This window comes from Leptonotus elevatus, chromosome 16 (genome assembly GCF_054856555.1).
Source record: "Leptonotus elevatus isolate MCC_2025b chromosome 16, RoL_Lele_1.0, whole genome shotgun sequence".
Lineage (NCBI taxonomy): Eukaryota > Metazoa > Chordata > Actinopteri > Syngnathiformes > Syngnathidae > Leptonotus > Leptonotus elevatus.
In genome coordinates, this window is record NC_141254.1 from 19153569 (window position 1) to 19172148 (window position 18580).

The 18580-nt window shown below is 48.4% G+C and overlaps 2 protein-coding genes across 8 annotated transcripts in view; both read left to right on the forward strand.

The window, feature by feature from the left end:
* The window catches only part of LOC147161231 (platelet-derived growth factor receptor beta-like), a 22223-nt gene extending 16846 nt beyond the window's left edge, over window positions 1–5377 (forward strand). For 5 of the 7 annotated variants that reach the window (XM_086098771.1, XM_086098774.1, XM_086098770.1 and 2 more), the window contains 22 exons: window positions 43–173; window positions 259–340; window positions 415–489; window positions 549–738; window positions 809–924; window positions 1003–1114; window positions 1231–1333; window positions 1407–1515; window positions 1733–1827; window positions 1899–2031; window positions 2107–2211; window positions 2318–2422; window positions 2515–2617; window positions 2720–2808; window positions 3618–3733; window positions 3809–3931; window positions 4019–4130; window positions 4193–4292; window positions 4575–4680; window positions 4761–4863; window positions 4925–5084; window positions 5175–5377. In XM_086098771.1, coding sequence (XP_085954897.1) covers window positions 43–173; window positions 259–340; window positions 415–489; window positions 549–738; window positions 809–924; window positions 1003–1114; window positions 1231–1333; window positions 1407–1515; window positions 1733–1827; window positions 1899–2031; window positions 2107–2211; window positions 2318–2422; window positions 2515–2617; window positions 2720–2808; window positions 3618–3733; window positions 3809–3931; window positions 4019–4130; window positions 4193–4292; window positions 4575–4680; window positions 4761–4863; window positions 4925–5084; window positions 5175–5238 — 2432 coding nt within the window. In that variant the 3' untranslated portion in view covers window positions 5239–5377. Of the gene's footprint in view, window positions 1–42; window positions 174–258; window positions 341–414; window positions 490–548; window positions 739–808; window positions 925–1002; window positions 1115–1230; window positions 1334–1406; window positions 1516–1732; window positions 1828–1898; window positions 2032–2106; window positions 2212–2317; window positions 2423–2514; window positions 2618–2719; window positions 2809–3617; window positions 3734–3808; window positions 3932–4018; window positions 4131–4192; window positions 4293–4574; window positions 4726–4760; window positions 4864–4924; window positions 5085–5174 lie in introns of those variants that run through there. The other 2 variants (XM_086098773.1, XM_086098776.1) reach the window with 2 other exon arrangements.
* A 1062-nt stretch (window positions 5378–6439) lies between these two features.
* Window positions 6440–16798, forward strand: csf1rb (colony stimulating factor 1 receptor, b). The gene is made up of 22 exons (XM_086098237.1): window positions 6440–6538; window positions 8160–8429; window positions 8518–8826; window positions 9281–9417; window positions 9506–9674; window positions 9742–10075; window positions 11097–11212; window positions 11284–11392; window positions 11484–11644; window positions 11764–11876; window positions 13109–13238; window positions 13349–13450; window positions 13660–13770; window positions 13841–13985; window positions 14090–14151; window positions 14305–14396; window positions 14491–14613; window positions 15227–15338; window positions 15419–15518; window positions 15592–15712; window positions 15800–15893; window positions 15960–16798. Exons 1-22 carry the CDS (start codon window positions 6484–6486, stop codon window positions 16013–16015), a joined length of 3021 nt encoding a protein of 1006 aa, XP_085954363.1. The 5' UTR covers window positions 6440–6483; the 3' UTR covers window positions 16016–16798.
* The last annotated feature ends 1782 nt before the right edge of the window (window positions 16799–18580 follow it).

Genomic DNA, 18580 nt, shown 5'->3' on the forward strand with positions numbered 1-18580 from the left:
TGTCCGGTTAACCTGTCTGTGGCTCACCAACATGTCTGCCAGTTGCCAAGGAGATGGAGGTGGATTTGACGGCGTCCAGCAGCGCGCTGAGACGTGGCGAGCAGCTCGTTGTCAACTGCACCGTCCAAGACATTGACATGGTCTTCTTCTCTTGGAACTTCCCTCGCAGAGATGTACTGCACGCCCGCCTTCTGACTTCTATTCTGTCTCCACCCACCATCTTGACTGACGCCAAAGGGACATTTTGTGTCCTTCCAGGAATTTGAGCCGCTCACAGAATTTCTGCCCAATCAAATCCGCTCATTTGTGAACATCCCCTCGGTGACGCTGGCAGACTCTGGTAGGTGCCGATGCTGCTCACGATGGTCGGCGACATGAACGGTTTCTACGTCAACCGACATTGGCTTCCTGCAGGTGTGTATGTGTGTGCGGTCCAGGAAACCGTACAGGGAAAACGTGCGGAAAAGAACATCACAGTGAAGATACTCGGTGAGCGCGCGCATACGAATCCGCACACGACGACGTGCTCACGTGCGGAATCTCCGCAGATCGCGGTTACGTTTCTGCGCGTGCGACGCGTGACACCAACGTGTCTTCGCTCGTTGGCCACACGGTGGCGCTGCGAGTGGCGGTGGAGGCCCACCCTCCGCCCACGGTGGTGTGGCACAAAGACAACCGCAGCGTTGTCGTCACCGCGGGAACGACCGTTGTGTCCAGCACACGTGTGGCGGACGGCAGGTAGGCTAACCACGATGCTAACAGAGGGTTGTGACCTTTGTGCTAAAAATATGCCTCCTGTTGGTGACAGCTATGTGAGCACGTTGACGTTGGCGAGGGTCCGCTTGGAGCAAACAGGAAGTTACACAGCCAGGATCTACAATGAAGATGACCAAGAGGATGTGTTCTTCTACCTGCAAGTTAAAGGTAAGTGAGTACGTAATGATTGACTTGTCGAAAACTCACTGTGTGTGTGTGTGTGTGTGTGCATTTGTGTGTCTGCAGCACCCCCGAGGATCACGTCACTGACGGAAACGAGCACCCAGGCCATGTTGTGCGTCAGCGAAGGAGCCCCGCCCCCTTCTGTCACCTGGTTCACATGTCACAGTGCACACGGGTAAGAATAACTTAGCTTAGCATTAGCGAGCAACATCAATGTCCTCTGACTGGCAACATGGCGACACATTAAATTGAAGTGTGACATCACAGGAAGTGCTGTGCTTTTGTCTGCAGGTGCGCTAACGGGACAGGCAGCTGGATGAGCCAATCAGGCGCATCAGAGGGCGTGACTCTGCAGGAAAACATCACCGTCTTGCCGGACAGAGGCCTAACCCAGGTAACGGTGACATCATCACCCATGTGACATCTTCATCGCCTGCCTTTGACATCATCAGTCCTCGCCCCGGCAGGTGCGAAGCGTGCTGAGCCTGAAGACCGCAACGACCTTGACCGCCGTCCGATGTGAGGCCTCAAACTCTGCAGGACGGCGAGCCAGAGACCTCAGACTGATGTCCACTTGTAAGTGGGATGGATTGATCGGACGATGGATGAAGGATGGGTGATGATGGACTGATGGATTTGTAAATAGATGAGTGGATGATTTGTGATGACAGATGGATGGATGATGGACTGATGGTCTTGCGTGATCGGATAGATGGATGAAAGTCGCTGATTGGATGATTAGATGACATTGCATCCCATAATAAGTCCAAGTGACCAAGCGCTCCCTGTCCAGCTCTCTTGTCTCAGGTGGCCATGTTGGCACTAGTTCTGGTTCTGGTGGTCATCGCCATCATCTTCCTGGTCATACTCATCATCCTGTGGAGAAAGGTCCGAAGTATTCCGTGTCGTGGTACTCTTGCATTACTCGTAAGTGCAACACCGGTACTCTCGTCCTTCAGAAACCTCGCTATGAAGTTCGCTGGAAGTTAATTGGTTCCGTGAGTCCTGATGGACTTGAGTACACCTACCTGGACCCCGCCCAGTTGCCCTACAGTGCCTCCTGGGAAATACCCAGAAAGAACATAGAACTAGGTAGTACTCCGTAGTACAGGAGCAGCACGAAGTAGCACCTTTCGCTTGATCCTCGTTGCCACGTGGTGTCTGCAGGTGAGGTGTTGGGTTCAGGAGCTTTCGGCCGAGTGGTGGAAGCCGAAGTTTCGGGTCTGCTCCAGGACCAAAAGACCACCAGAGTGGCCGTCAAAATGGTTAAATGTGTGTACCGCTTCCTGCTTCTCTATGTGCATGTACCTGCGTGTACCTCCAGCTTCTTGTGTAAGTATTTGTGCGCGTGTGTCTTCTTTTGTGTGTTTGTGTTCAGCCAACAGTGCCGCGTGTCGGTCGCTGTTGTCCGAGCTGAAGGTTCTGTGTCATCTGGGCCCTCACGTGAACATCGTCAACCTGCTGGGAGCGTGCACGTCAGGAGGTAACCTGCATACCAAGGCGGTTGCGCAATGCCGCAGAATCACTGGCGCCCCCTGCTGGCCATCGGCATGCTGACGTGTGCCTCCTCCACAGGCCCCGTCTATGTCATCACGGAGTTCTGTTGCCACGGAGACCTGGCCAACTACCTGCGCCGCCACAAACACACGTTTGTACATGGCAACACACACGCTAAGAGGTAGACACAAACGTGCAAAAGCACACTTGCACACAGACATATACACACAAATACACAATCCACAGAGACATCTTAACAAACTGCATGCGTGTGTGTGCGCAGAGAGGCAGACGGAGGTTACATGGATATGAGCAAGCAGGAGGGCGGAGCCATCGTCAGCGACAACGAGAACGCTGTGTCAGGTGAGACAGGTAAGTCAGTTGTGATCTGTGTGTGTACCTCCACTTTTGTTTACTTCTTCTACATGTACTTGCGGGTATCCCTACCTGCTTGTGTGTTGTTTGTGTGTGTGTACCTCTACCTGTGTGCACCTCTTCCTGATTGTGTGTGTATATACCCTTATCTGCTTGTGCCTTTTCCTGTTTGTGCGTGTAGACCTATTTGTGTGTATATGCCATTATCTCGGTTTGTGTGCATATACCAGTAGCTGCATTTTCCTCTTCCGTCTTGTGCACCTTTTTTGTGTGCTTCCTTTACCTGTACCTGTTTGTATATCTTCCTTCTTGTGTTAATAGATACACATACGTGTGTATATGTCTACCTGTTTGTGTATACAGGTACTGTATATACCAGTAGCTGTGTCTAGCTCTTCCTGATTAAGCGCGTGTTTGTGTACATTCCATTATCTCTGTTTATGTGTGTATACCAGTCCCAACGTCTCCCTCTCCCTCCTGGCAGACCCAATTGTGTGTGTATACCTGTATGCATGTGAACTCGTTTGTGTGTATATACCTGTACCTGCTTGTATCTCTTTGTTAGTGTACCTCTTTATGTGTCTGTTTATGTACCTATTCCTGATTGTTCACCTGTTTGTGTGTGTTTATTAGTGTCTCTATACCTCTTCCTGCTTTTGCACTTGCCTGTGTGTGTATACTGTATTTGTACTTGTGTGCATATACTTCCTCTTTGTGCCCGTGCACCTGCGCTTTTTCCCGTATGTACCTCTGCTTTTCACTGTACCTGTACCAGTGTGTTCCTCTACTCGTGTGTGTACCTTCAGACCAGCTGGAGGCATTGTCGCCACTTCTCGGCGACTCTACCGTCCTGAGCGTGAGTGACCTTGACAGCTTCTCCTTCCAGGTCGCCAGCGCCATGAACTTCCTGTCCTCACGCAACGTACGCTCAACAGAAACTCTCAATGTTTATGTGGCGCGTGATTAGCGTGTGTTTAGCATGTGCCATGTGTCACAGTGCGTCCACAGAGACCTGGCAGCCCGGAACGTCCTGGTGTGCGAGGAGCGGCTGGTGAAGGTGGGCGACTTTGGCCTGGCCCGAGATCTGCTCAAGGATCAGGACTACGTGGCCCGGGGACACGTCAGTGCAACGCGACAACACGTGATGGCACAAGCGCCGCGTCACTTCTGTGTCACGTCACGTTCTCCTCCTGATTTTTCCCAACAGGCCTTGCTGCCCCTCAAGTGGATGTCCCCAGAGAGTATTTTCCAAAGTGTTTACTCCTCCCAGAGCGACGTGTGGTCCTACGGGGTTCTGCTGTGGGAGATCTTCTCTCTGGGTAAGACGCTTGAAAACGCTTGCGACACGCAATGACACGCAATCACGTGTGTTTTGCTGCAGGTGAAAGTCCGTACTCGGACCTTCCCATGACACACCAGTTCTACGCCGCTCTAAAGAGAGGACACCGTATGCCACAGCCACAACATGCCAACTCCAACATGTATGACTTGCGACAACATGCATGACATGATATGTTTGCGTGATATGACATGTGTGACGCTGACAACAAAATTTGGCAAGATATTTTGCATGACAAACAACGGATGTGTGAAATATACAATACACTGGTGTACGGCAACATGTTATATGATAACATGACGATAGATGTGGAATGACATGACATGTCTGAAAACCACATGACATGTTTGACATATAACGCGTGTGACATGATGACCCATTTCAAATATGAAAACATCTTTGACAAGACGATGCGTGTGCTCAGGTACAACCTGATGCAGGCGTGCTGGAGCGAGCATCCCAGTTCCAGGCCGCTGTTCTCGTCGTTGGTTGCGTCCCTGGACGCCATGTTGACGGATGACTGGAGAAAGGTGACGACATCCTCCGCGTCCGCGTTGTCTCCTTGTCTCGTGAAGGTCAACTTCGAGTGCGTCCACTTGTTCCTTCCCAGACGTATGCCAGGTTGACGAACAACTTCTTGACAGGCGACCATTCGGCCGTCGTTCGATCCCGACTGACATCCGCAACCGTCAACATGCCAAGCGACAGCAAAGGTGAAACTCCGGAACAAGAAATGCAAGAAATTGTCACGTCAATCATGGCCTTTCGGTACAGGAAGTAACGTTTCCGAGGCGAGGGTTCACCTATTGGAGGCGGGGCCGGAGGAGGCGGGGACCGAGGAGGTGGGACCTTCCCATGGTGAATACATCCTTCCTGTCAAGGTGGAGGCACGCCACGGCGGCGGCGAGGGCGGCACTGCGCTGGACGCAGACAGGTAGTGTCATGAAGATGATTATGGACGTGATGATGATGATGATGATGATGATGATGATGATAATTAGGCTGCTGTGTGTTTCCCGTTCAGAACTGAGGATTCGCCGGCTGCACTGGAAGTGACATCATCAAGAGAGGAGGAAAGCTGCGTTTAAGAAACATGTCCATATAGCACGATATCGATAACAGCCTTGTAACTAATATGCTGACGTTATCGTGACGCAATACTCCCGCCATTTCTTTGATATCAATGTATCATCATGCTCAACTTTAAATATAACTTTTGAAATAGCAGCTGCCTGTTGACTTTGTTTTGTTCTTTCAACGTGAAAACGTGGACATTTCAACCAATAAGATTGCGCATAAAAGTTTTCTCCTCTATAGGAAGTTTTTCTTCCATCTGACGACATTGGAGGTCTCAGACCATTGGACTTTTGAGGCCATTTTATATCTGAGGCCACTGTAGACCTGAGACTGTTGGGAACTCAGATCTTAGCTACGGGTAAGCTGAGGCACGTGGGGGGGGGGTCATCTATCATTGAAGGTCTGAGACCATAGAGGGTTGTAGACTTTTTGGAGAAATTAGGTTGTTGGTGATCTGGGACGGTTTGAGGTCTGAGACTATTGGAGGTCCGAAACTGTTTGAGAGCTTAACCCTCGTATGGTGTTCGAGGCTGTGAGACCTGTGAGGTCTGAAGCCAAAGAAGATTTGACACTTGATTTGAGATCATTGGACATCCAAAGCTACTGGAGGTCTGAGACGATTGAACTTCTAAGACTGCAGGTTTTATGTCATAAAAGGTTTGAGACTGGAAGTCGTTTGTGGCCATTGGGCGTCTGAAATTTTGTGATCTGAGAATGTTGATAGTCTGTAGCTATTTTAGATCGGAGGCCACTTTTAGAGGTCTGGTTGTGGTCTCCAACTGAAGTAATTAAAAATATGTGATAACTGCTCCAGGTCGGAGACTATTGAAGGTCTGAGGCCATCAAAAGGTTTGAGAATGCTGAACATTTGAAGCCATTGGAGGTCTAAGAGTTGTTGGAAGTCCAAAACTGTCCAGTCTGAAGCCATTGGAGAATCGAGAATGCTGTTAATGGTCTGACACAATTGAATTTCAGAAGCTGTTTGAGATCTGAGGCCATTGGTGGTCTGAGGTCAAAAATGATTGAAGGTCTGAATTTGCATGCAGGTCCGAGGCCATAGAAGTTGGACGCTGCCGGAGGTCAGTTGAAGATCTCAGACCGTTGGATGTCTAAGACCCTGGAGGTGTTGAAGGGAGCATGGCCAGTTAGGGTGGGGGGGGGGGGGGGGAGGGACTGAGGAGGTGGGCTGAGTCAGTAAGCGCCTACCAGGAAGTTGAAGAGCTGCTTGAGTGTTTGTCAGTCAGAGGAAGAATAAGATGAAGATCGAGATGTTGTTACTTTTGCTCCTGCTGTCAATCATCTCTGCTGAAGGTAAGAAACCAAACCCAATGAATGCTGTTATTAATATATCATAGAATATAAAAGTAAGTCATGAGTAGTTATTTATGCTACGTAGTGGAAAGAGGAACGTGTGTTGCAGAATATTGACAAGGCAAAACATTTGTATTTTATTTTACGTATACCAATTGTTTATGACTTTATGTCTTTTTTGTACCGTATGTAACTTCATGCTCATTCAAGTTTGTCAAACTAAACCATTGATCAAGTCGGCTATTGATAACAGGACACATATGGAGACAAACACATTCTATGACTATCACTGATTAACGGCATGTGGGCGGAGCTACCTGCTGTCTCCAACAGCAGGCGCTAGGTGTGTTAGCGGCTAATGTTAGTGTGAAAATGTACTTTTTAGATATTTCTGTGAGAGACTTGCTAATTGGACCATCTTGACCATTTTCCTGATCCTGATGAGGACAGCACCTTTTCTTCCTCTTTTTTTTTCTTTTCCAGACACACACACACGCACGCACACACACACACACACACACACACACGTGTGTGTGTTACTTCCAAACTGCTGACAGACGTTAAAGTCAAAGGTTTCACTTCTGTTTTTCTCACCATCTTGTGAAACTCAACCGACATGTTAAGAAAAATCTCTTCTTTGGCCTCAAACTAAACTTCATGAATTGTCTGGAAGAATTAAGACCTAATAAAAATGTATAAACCTACACTATGTTGTGTATTTACTGGGTTATGTATAAGGGTGATTGATTGGTTAAGTGATTAAAGGGTTTGAATCTGGGCTACGACTTTCCTGTGTGGAGTTTCCATGTTTGCGGAAGTGCCCGCTTTGTCTACATGTCCCGCCCCCCCCCCCCCCCCCCCCCCCCCCCCCCGCCTCCGACCCATACCAGATGCCCAAATCTGCCACTGGATGACTTTTGGAGATCGGAGGTTATCGGTGGTCTCAAACTGTTGGCAGTCTGAGGCCATGGAAGATTTGAGACCGGTAGAGGTCCGAGATCGTTGGACATTCAAGGCTATTTGAGGTCTGAGACCATCAAGGGTCTAAGACTGTTGGAAGCCTGATGCCATAAAAGGTTTCAGACTGTCAGACGTCCTCGGATATTGTCGGTCTGAGATCGCTGGAGGTCTGAAACTGTAGACTCTAAATTGTCCATAGGTCTGAATGTGTCTACGTGTGTCCTGACATTAGCTGCGAACAGTCCTGGGTATGTACACCATACCACATGCCCAAATCTGTCAGTGGGTGACTGTTGGCGATAGGTGGTTATTAGTGGTCCGAAACTGTTTGAGGTGTGAGACTGTTGGCCTTCTGAAGCTCTAAGGTTTGAGACAGGCAGAGGTCTGACATTGTTGGACATCCAAGGCCACTGACTCCAAATTGTCCATAGGTCTGACCATCTGAATATGAGCGTGAATGGCTATTCTGGATGTAGCCCACTTCTCATCCAACTTGTGTTGGACGCCCAAGTGTGTGCAGTTTTACCCCAAAAATCAGGACATATGAAATGGTGAAAACCAAATTAAAGCTATGTCCCCACAAAACAATTGAGTACTAAGTGTGACGTCACGGTGAAAAGGTCTACTGATCACATGTTGGATATTTTTGTCTTCCTTATAGGCTTTTCTTCTCCATCTATTCGACTGAACTCAGACCCACTGCAGAACGGGTCTGAGGCGGTTTTGACCGCAGGCTCTGCTTTCAACCTCAGTTGTCACGGCAACGCGTCGTTGCACTGGTCCAGCACGGCGTTCCGCTTGGCAAAAGTGGTGCGCGGCAGCATGCTGAAAGTCGGGGACGCACATCCGAGACACACCGGAACATACCAATGTGCCTACGCCAACCGTAGCCTTGAACACTTTCATGCCTCGGTGCACCTGTACATCACAGGTGAGCTAAATTATAGATCCCTCAGGTGACGGCACTACGCTTGTTAATCGTCTCTTAGATGAGGTCACTTCCCTTATCAATCCCTCAGATCCGTCCGACCCGTTCAACGTCTTCGTCACACCTCGCTCCGCACCCGACATCTGGGAGGGTAACGACTTCCTGTTCCGTTGCCTGCTGACCGACCCGTCAGTTACCAACCTAACCCTCCAATTGAAGGACGGCCAGGCTGGGCGGCGGGTCCGGGGTCTCCCCCCAGGCATGAAAGTGAGCGTGGATCCTCGCGCAGGAGTCCTCATACACAAAATGGAAAGGAAGTTCAGTGGACGCTACGTCTGCACGGCCCGGTACAACGACACACGCGTGACTTCCAGTGAGCTCCACCTCATCGTCATCCCACGTAAGGAGCCGGTCCAATACTCACTTGCCTCTCACTCTACCCGGTCTATCTTGACTTCTCTGTCTATCGGCCTGTCTCTTACCTTTGTGCGTCTTTTTAGTCTTTTGCTCATCCGTCTTACTCTCTCGTCTGTCTTTCAGCTGTCTTGTCCCTCATCTCTCCAATACCTTTCTGCACTTCCTTTCTACCTGTCTCACAACAGGGTGTCTGGTACCTGTCTCCCTCTAAGTTGTCTCTGTCTTTTCTGTTTCTAACATGTCTGACTCCTTTTCCCCTCTAAGCCTGTCACTTGACTGTCTTTGACCTTTTAGACTCTCAGCTGTCTACCATCAACTTCCCATCTTTATATCATTCAGCTGTCTGACTCCTGGTTGTCTCATGTCTCTCGCTTGGTAGTCTTTTAGCTCTCGGTCTCGTGCCGTTCTATCTCTCATTAATTTGTGTGTGTGTTTAGGACAGCGTCATCCTCCTGCGGTGTCACTGAATCAGAGTAATTTTTTCCGTGTGGTGGGAGAAACGTTTGCGGTGACATGCGTGACAAGTAACCCCTCCCTCCTCTACAGCATCTCTTGGACACACCCCGAAGTAGAGGTGAGAATTGCTCTTTGATGTTGTTTGACATTGTTGTGTGTTGCGTTGTTTGACATTTGACATTTGACGGTCTCATGCTGGCCCACAGGCTCCAAACACGACTCAGACCCATCGTTATACCCACAACCGGGTTTACATCAACAACACATTGACCGTCAGTACCGTCAGTCGACAGCACAGCGGACGCTACACGTGTACGGCGCGCAATAAGGCCGGCAACGCCAACGCCACAGTGACGGCCAGGCTCCTCGTCTTAGGTGGGAGGCAGATCAGGTCCTGAGATTTTGTGTCCATCGCGTGTTTGACTTGTGTTCTGTCCGGCAGACGCTCCCTTCCTCACTGCCTTCCTGGAGCGCCGTATTATTGCTCCAAGTGGTGCCAACGTTAGTGTAAGAGGCACGGCGCCGTTTGGACGACGACACGACAACGCAAATGATAAGTCGGTGACGGACAACTGGGAAGTGCTAGCTAACGTTAGCATGGATATAATGGAGGCTAACAAGATCAGCAGCAGCAGCAGAACGGTGGACGTGCTTGAAGGCGGAGATGTCATGTTGACCGTCGCCATGGAAGCGTACCCGCCAATCGGAAGCCTCGAATGGACCTCGCCGAACGACAGTGTGTCACGCATGCAGAGTTACACGACTAATGGCTACAGGTTAGCATGAGCCCACGTTTTGGCCATCCATGTCCAGTCTCAACATATTCCAGTACCACTGCCTGGTGTACTTTCTCTTTCCTGTCATGTCCTGTCCTACCCATGTCCTGTTCTGTCTTATTTGCTTCTTATTGCCTTCTTCCTTACAGCGTATAACAGTACCTGGCCCCTTACCCCTCCCCGGTCCTGTTGTGTTCTGTGTTGTCCTATAGCAGGGTTCACCAATTCTGGTCCTCGAGGTCCGTAGTCCTGCAGGTTTTAGATGTTTCCGCTTACCAACACACCTGATACAAAAGATTAGGATCATTATCAGACATGCCGATGAGCTGATTATATGAATCAGGTGTGCTAGTGGGCGGAAAGATCTAAACCTGCAGGACTCCAGACCTCGAGGATCGGAATTGGTGAACCCTGTCTTATAGGGTACTTCTTGCATTTCTTCTTCAGATGGGTTTGCACTGCCTGGCTAACTATCCCTGGCCTGTCCTGTCCTTGTCATGTCCTGTCATATTTGTTCTCATTCTTCTTTCTTGTGTCCACTCCTCACCGAGTCCTTAACCCTCTTCTGTTGCGTCCTGTCCCATCCTTTCCTATTTTCTACTCATTGCGTTTTCCTTCCTCACAGGGTGTAGCACTGCTTGGCTTGCTAACCCCGTCTTGTCCTGTGCTGTCCTTTTTGCTGCTCCTTGCCATAACTTCCTCACAGAGTGTAAGACTACAAGGTTCATTAACCCTGTCCTGTCCTAACCTTTTCCTGTCCTGTCATATTTGCTACTGGTTGTGGCCTTTCCTCAACTCATTAGTTTACATGACTTTATAGTTTTCTCTATTGAAATGTGTACTTTGTAGTGTACTTGTGACCCCCCCCCCCCATTTTGTTGTTGTATTGTTGTCTTATTCTTGTTTGTGCACGTTTTTATGATTTCACGATAACATTGGATCCCTTTAAAAAAATCTCAAGGGATTAGTCCTCCATCATCTAAAGGTTTTTGAGGATCAAAAAACCAGTTTCTGTTGGCAGGTCCCGAGCTAGCCTGCTCCTGCGTCGCGTGCGTGATGAGGAGAAAGGTCTCTATGCCTTACGGTACGCTAACGCCCTCCTCAACAACTCCTTCAACTTTGACCTGCGAGTTCTTCGTAAGCAACTCTTCGTCCTCCTCATCGTCGGCGGCGCCATTGATCTGACGGGTTGTTTTCGTGCGACGCAGGTGCTCCGAGCGGCGTCATCACGGTGCAAAACGACACCCTGACGTGCAGCGGTTCGGGTTTTCCGCCGCCAACCATCTTGTGGTCGCGATGCAGCGGCCTCGTCGACACGTACGTTGTAAAAAGGGGGTGGAGAATGCAGTGTCGGCCTTCGCGGCGCTTTGGTTGGCTAATCCGAGCCACTCGGACTCCCGTTGTGCAGGTGCGGAGACGTTGCGGCCAATCGGCCTGATGATGTCACCGCACAAGAGGGGGAGGCGCTGGAGAAACACCTGGCCCTCCCGCAGGCACCAGCTGATGACATCACCATCGAGTGCGTGTCCATCAACAGCGTGGGACGCTCGCGAGATGTTTTCTTCCTGCGTGAGGGCATAAACAAACCCCGCCCCTCCCAATTTTTGGGCGGTGTTGTTTATTCGGGATTTCTTTGACGACAGAAGTTCGGTCGACTTGTTGAAATCATGTTGTTGTTGCTGTGTCAGGTTCTGTAGGTTCTGGTGGCAAAAGTGTGTTGACGGTGCCCCTGGCGGCGGCTTCGGCGGGGGCGGCGCTGCTCCTCCTGCTCGTCATTTTCCTCATCATCAGGATCAGGCGGGTTCGTATGTCGTCATAGACACGCTTTCTTCCTCCTTGCTCTTTATTGTCATCATCATCATCAACAGCTTTTTCTCCTCCTCCTCTTCCTGCTTCATCACTCCCTCCTCTTTCTCCTTTATTCGCTCCTCCTTCCTCTATTTATCCTTTTTCTTCCTCCTTCTCTTCTAACCTTCTCCCACCATCTCCTGCTTCTTTGTTTTTCCTCTTTTTTTTTCTCCCTCCTCCTTTTTCTTCTATTCCTCCTCATCATATTTTCTTTCTCCTCCTTGTCTTCCTGCTCTTCCTCACTTTACTTTTATTTCTTCTCTCCCTCCTCTTCTTTTTGCCTCCTCCTGCTCATTCCTTCTTCCTCTTACTTTTCTCCCTCCTCCTCCTCTTCCACACCTCCTCTTCCTTCTTCTCTCCCTCCTCTTCTTTTTGCCTCCTCCTGCTCCTTCCTTCTTCCTCTTACTTTTCTCCCTCCTCCTCCTCTTCCACACCTCCTCTTCCTTCTTCTCTCCCTCCTCTTCTTTTTGCCTCCTCCTGCTCCTTCCTTCTTCCTCTTACTTTTCTCCCTCCTCCTCCTCTTCCACACCTCCTCTTCCTTCTTCTCTCCCTCCTCTTCTTTTTGCCTCCTCCTGCTCCTTCCTTCTTCCTCTTACTTTTCTCCCTCCTCCTCCTCTTCCACACCTCCTCTTCCTTCTTCTCTCCCTCCTCTTCTTTTTGCCTCCTCCTGCTCCTTCCTTCTTCCTCTTACTTTTCTCCCTCCTCCTCCTCTTCCACACCTCCTCTTCCTTCTTCTCTCCCTCCTCTTCTTTTTGCCTCCTGCTGCTCCTTCCTTCTTCCTCTTACTTTTCTCCCTCCTCCTCCTCTTCCACACCTCCTCTTCCTTCTTCTCTCCCTCCTCTTCTTTTTGCCTCCTCCTGCTCCTTCCTTCTTCCTCTTACTTTTCTCCCTCCTCCTCCTCTTCCACACCTCCTCTTCCTTCTTCTCTCCCTCCTCTTATTTTTGCCTCCTGCTGCTCCTTCCTTCTTCCTCTTACTTTTCTCTTTCCTCCTCCTCTTCCACACCTCCTCTTCCTTCTTCTCTCCCTCCTCTTCTTTTTGCCTCCTGCTGCTCCTTCCTTCTTCTTCTTACTTTTCTCCCTCCTCCTCCTCTTCCACACCTTCCTCTCCCTTCTCCTCCTCTTCTTTTTGCCTCCTTCTGCTCCTCCTTCATCTCCTTGTTTTCTTTCTTCTCACCCCTTTGCAGCAACCCAGGTACGAGATCCGTTGGAAGATCGTAGAGAGTTGCTCGGGTAACAACTACACCTTCGTGGACCCCAGCCTTCTGCCCTACAACAACCTCAAGTGGGAGTTTCCCCGAGACAAGCTGCGTCTGGGTAACCTTTCACCTCCCGCCGACCGGCCCGTGCCTTCCTCTCTGACCTGGTTTCCGCAGCTTGGCCTTGACCTTTGACCCCATCGCTCGCTCACTCCCTCTCTCCCTCAGGGGGCGTGTTGGGGTCGGGGGCCTTCGGGAAGGTGGTGGAGGCCACGGCCTACGGCCTGGGCAGTCAGGACGAAACGCGTGTCGCCGTCAAGATGCTCAAACGTAAAATGCAACAACACAACTATGACGCAATAATTGCTACATCACTACGACAACGATCAGACAACCGCAGCGCACAACAACACGACGAGCATGAATCAAAACTACTGCACGACTATAACATGACTACAAAACCACACAGCGACTTGGAAAAATACTCGACAACAACTACTCGAGTACTTGAGACAAGTACTTGCCTGTTTGCTTTGCAGCGAGCGCTCACTCGGAGGAGCGCGAGGCGCTGATGTGTGAGCTGAAGATCCTCAGCCATCTTGGTTACCATGACAACATCGTCAACCTGCTGGGAGCCTGCACTCACGGAGGTCACTTGACTTAACTCGACCTCATTTTAAGTTGCCTCAACTTTATACGTTTTACTCGCTTGGCTTTTAGGGCCCATGCTGATGATCACCGAGTACTGTTTCCACGGCGACCTGCTCAACTTCCTGCGCGCGCACGCTCACCACTTCGTGGCGGCCATGTTGAATCCGGAGCCGGCTGAGCACGACGCCAAATACTCCAATCTCAGACTCAGGAGGTGGGATGACCTCATGTTCTTCCGTTTTAACTCAAGTGCGCGCATGTCACAATAATGGTGTGTGTGTGTGCGTGTGTGTGTGTGTGTGTGTTTACGTGATACAGTGACAGCGGGATCTCGTGTTGTTCCGAATATCAGGAAATGCAACCCATGCTTTCACACTCAGGTAATACACACGTGCACTCACATGTCACACACATACACAAATGCCTCACACACCTGCGCACCATAAAGACACACATACCAAATACATACACAATAACATTGTGTGTGTGTATGTGTGTGTGGGGGTGTACGTGCGCTTGTGTGTGTCCTTCAGGTTTCGAGCGAAGTGCACGTTTGTCTATGAGTGACCTGATGAGGTTTTCATACCAGGTGGCTCAGGGTTTGGATTTCCTGTCCATACAAAATGTAACACACACACACACACACACACACACACACTCTATACATACATTTGAATGTGTTGGGTTAATGTGTGTATACGTGTGTGTGTGTTTGTCAGTGCATCCACAGAGATGTGGCGGCGAGGAACGTGTTACTGACCGACCGCCATGTTGCCAAAATCTGCGACTTTGGTTTGGCGCGAGACATTCGCAATGATGACAGTTACATCGTACAAGGAAATGTCAGTGGGCAACTACACAGCTACACCACCACAACTACACAACTACTACACAAAAACTAATAGTACTGCATAGCTGCCACACAACAACAACTACACAACTACTACACGTCAGCTACACAAATACAATAACTAATATGCAACAACTACAAGTATTTCAAAACTATTACACAAAAACGACATGATTACAAATACAACACAACAACTTCACAACTAGTACACAACAGCCACACAACTTGTATGCAACAAATGCATAAACATTACACAACTGCTACACAATTACTATACTGTATAATAATTACACAACTAATACATGACACAACTAATACACACAAAAACTTCACAAGTACACAACAACTGCACAACTAATATGCCACAATTGCACAATTATTGCTACTTATCAACTACACAACTACTCCATATATTATATCGCAATCACAACTACACAACAAGTACTCAACTAATATTCACTAATGACCTCCGTACTACACAACATCTGACAAGCAGCGCCCTCTTGTGTTTGATGTTGGCAGTCATCTTCCTGTGATGTTTACGTGTTTGCCTCTGTCGTCTTTTACTTTGAAAGTCAACTTCCGGTGTGCTTTTATTTTGTCAGGCACGTCTGCCGGTGAAGTGGATGTCCCCCGAGAGCATCTTCCAGTGCGTGTACACGGTGCAGAGTGACGTTTGGTCCTACGGCGTCCTCTTGTGGGAAATCTTCTCCCTCGGTAAACGCGCCAGTGCTCCTCGACGCCCTCTGACCTCAAGTGACATCGTGTGACCTCTGACCTCTGTCTGTCACCTTCAGGGAAGAGTCCTTACCCCAACGTTGCCGTGGATACCAAATTCTACAAGATGATCAAAGATGGCTGCCACATGGACCGACCCGACTTTGCCCCGCCGCAAATGTGAGGCCGGCCGCCGAACCCGTCGATTGAGTTGATTGACAGTCAGCTTAATTTAAACAGCTCCGTTTTCCAGGTACCAGCTGATGACATCGTGCTGGAGTTTGGAACCGACCGACCGGCCGACGTTCAAGATGATTAGTCGGCTGATGGAAAGACTCCTCCCCTCCGCCAAGAAGGCGGGTCAAAGCGAGCAGGTGAGGCCCAATCACACGCCGGCGTGCGCTTTGATTGACACTTTGAATGCATGCTCCGTTGTGTTTTTTTTCTGTTTGCCGCTCAAGCCGACGTACAAAAACATTGACGAGCGCGGGGAAGATGAAGAGAGCGAGGGAGAGGAGGGCGGGGGCGGAGACTCTATGAAAGGGGAGGAGCAAGGTGACCGTCACTGAGTGGCTCTTTAATGCTTCTTGAAATTTGACCGCTGTCACTTTCCTGCTTCAGAGGGCGGCGAGGAAGGCGAGGAGTCGATGACGAAGAACATTTACCAGCTGTCCTGATGCGCTCGTCCAATCGACTTCGACTACGAAAACATTTTTTCATAAGCCAAAGGTCCTTTTTCTGATAAAGGGGAAGTCAACCCCAATTTCTTTTTTTGGGGGGGGGGGACAATAATATGTTCTATGCAGCCCCACCACGAGCTAAATGTGTTATTCTGTTTAATATTGCTAGTGGAAGATGAGTTAAGCAGCAAAATCCAGCCGTTTTTTTTTTTTTTTTAGCAATATTTACACAGTTACGTGTTCTGCTCGTATTTTGAAAGTCAAAGTGATCCAAAGCGGAAATTTCTTATTTGGCCTACTAACCAACTTTGGACTCATAAACAAAATGGCTCTAACACACGGCAATAACATGCGGTGCAACAAGTAAAGTCCGATGTCATCCACTATATTATATCAAATACTGTATATTGTATTGCATATGCAAGTCTAATTTTAGAGTTGCACTGTCAGTGCAGTACCACCTTGTGCCACAACATGCCTCGGCGCTCTACTGGATTGAAATGCATTGCCATTAAAAGCAAGAAGAAGAGGCAGAGAAGGCCTGCGAGTGTTGTCATATGCTGCGCTTGTATGTGTCGCTGCTCCTTGTTTGAATAGTGACCATAACATTAATGCTAATTTCCTTTAGCCAGTCTATGGTGTTTTACATTCTATGTTAGCAATAAGCTAGTCGATTTTTTTGTTACTGTGAACGTTTTTTGGTGTTTGAATATGCAATGATGAATTATTTTTGTTTTCTGATGTGAGTTTTGTAGTAAATTTCAACTTTGAGTGACAACTAAACAAGCGTTGCCTCGTATTTGACATGTGATGAACGCGATCACATGTCGAGCGGCCTGTGATGATGATTGACAAACGCGATTTATCGCTTGACGCGTGTTTGCTCACGTTGTCCTCTTGTACTTTTCAGACGCATTAATAACAATCGCAAAGAAATCATTTGACACTTTTACTGCCGCTGGACTTTCTTTCACTCGCACGCACGCACGCACACGCACGCACGCGCGCGCAGGGAGGGGCGGTCATTGATTGTGTGCGTGATTAGCATGCGTGCCGCTTATCAATGCGTTGTGCTCAATTATAAAAAGTCCGCAAATCTCTAACGCTCAAAACACTTGGGAGGAAAAAAAGCTGAAGGTAAGTCATCCATTCACACCTTCACTCGTTTAAATGTCTTCATGCGTACTTAATAACAAGTTCACTTGTTCACTTATTCTTACGTTGACTTTTATCCACTTGTACTTGTTCACTTATTCACTCTCATTTATTCACGCATTGATTTTCTCTCCTTTGGTCTCTTGAGGCCTCCCTGATTTTATGTTTTTTGGATTTGTTGGGGTCTGGATGTTTCTTGGGCTGGGGAGGAGTTCTGGTGGGGGGTGTCTGGTCGGTGCTGGATTTCACCTTCCTTGGTTTTCTTTGGTCCCCTCGGGTCTCCTGGTGTTCGGTTTAGGTGAACGGTATGAGATTTTTTCTAATAGGTTTTCTGGGAGCTAACAAATACACGCACGCACGCACGCACGCACATACACATACTCACCCACGAACACACACACAAAAAAAAATATATATATATATATATATAAAAAAAATAAAAAAAATAAAAGAGCAATGATGATGACATTTCCGAATTAACAATACTGAGCTCTTAAAGAAAGAAAAAGAAAAAAAAAAAAAAGAAGAAAAAAAAAAAAAAGATTTTCTTATTTTCATTCACTCACGCATTTGCTTATCCTCATTGATGTGTTCATTGCTTAACTTTCATTTATTTACACACTCATTCATCTATTTACTTTTCGTGCCCGATTACTCAATCATTTCTACGTTCATTCATCCATTCACTCATTTACCCGCTGACTCGCGCGTGAGTTCATTTGTTCACTTATTCACTGTTCTACTTTGTTCATCAGTAGACCGATTGTCTTCACCCACTCACTCATTCTCTCACTTCTTTATTTTGCAACCATTTGTGTTCATTCGTTCACCTGTTTCCAGCATGCGTGTTCATGTCATCACCCGTTGACTCCGTCACTCACTTGTCGGTTCATTCGTGCATTCATTTACTCTTCATATCTATTATGTTCACCTGTTTACTTATTGACTCATTTGTTCACTCGTTCACTTGTTTATAGATTCATTTACTCGATAACTTTTCCCCTCCCTCGCTTATTTGTTAATTTCTTGACGCTTTCATTTGTTCACTCGTTCACCGGCTGATTGATAACGGGCCGGCACGGCCCAGTGGTAGAGTGGTCGTCTCCATCCGTCGTGAGGTTGTGGGTTCGATCCGTTGAAGTGTCCTTGAGCAAGACGCTGAACCCCGATTTGCTCCTTGTGGATCTGGCAGCGCCTGACATGGCAGCCGCCGACCGCTGGTGTGTGAACGGGTGAATGTGAGGCATATGGTGTCGTTAAAAAGCGCGACAGAAAAAGCAGCCCATTGATAAGGAATTGTGATTGCGAAAGCTCAGGTGACTCACGGATGAATAATTGATGTGATGGGTTGAGGTCATCATTCGATCGATAGATCAATCCATCAGTCAAGGTGCCAAGTTATGTGTG

Bases quoted from the DNA above. Each gene is read 5' to 3' on its own strand.
- csf1rb (XM_086098237.1), top strand. From the start codon at position 6,484: ATGAAGATCGAGATGTTGTTACTTTTGCTCCTGCTGTCAATCATCTCT. The intron at 14,397-14,490 runs GTAACACACACA...TGTGTTTGTCAG, and splicing joins ATTTCCTGTCCATACAAAAT to TGCATCCACAGAGATGTGGC. The intron at 15,894-15,959 runs GTGACCGTCACT...TTCCTGCTTCAG, and splicing joins TATGAAAGGGGAGGAGCAAG to AGGGCGGCGAGGAAGGCGAG.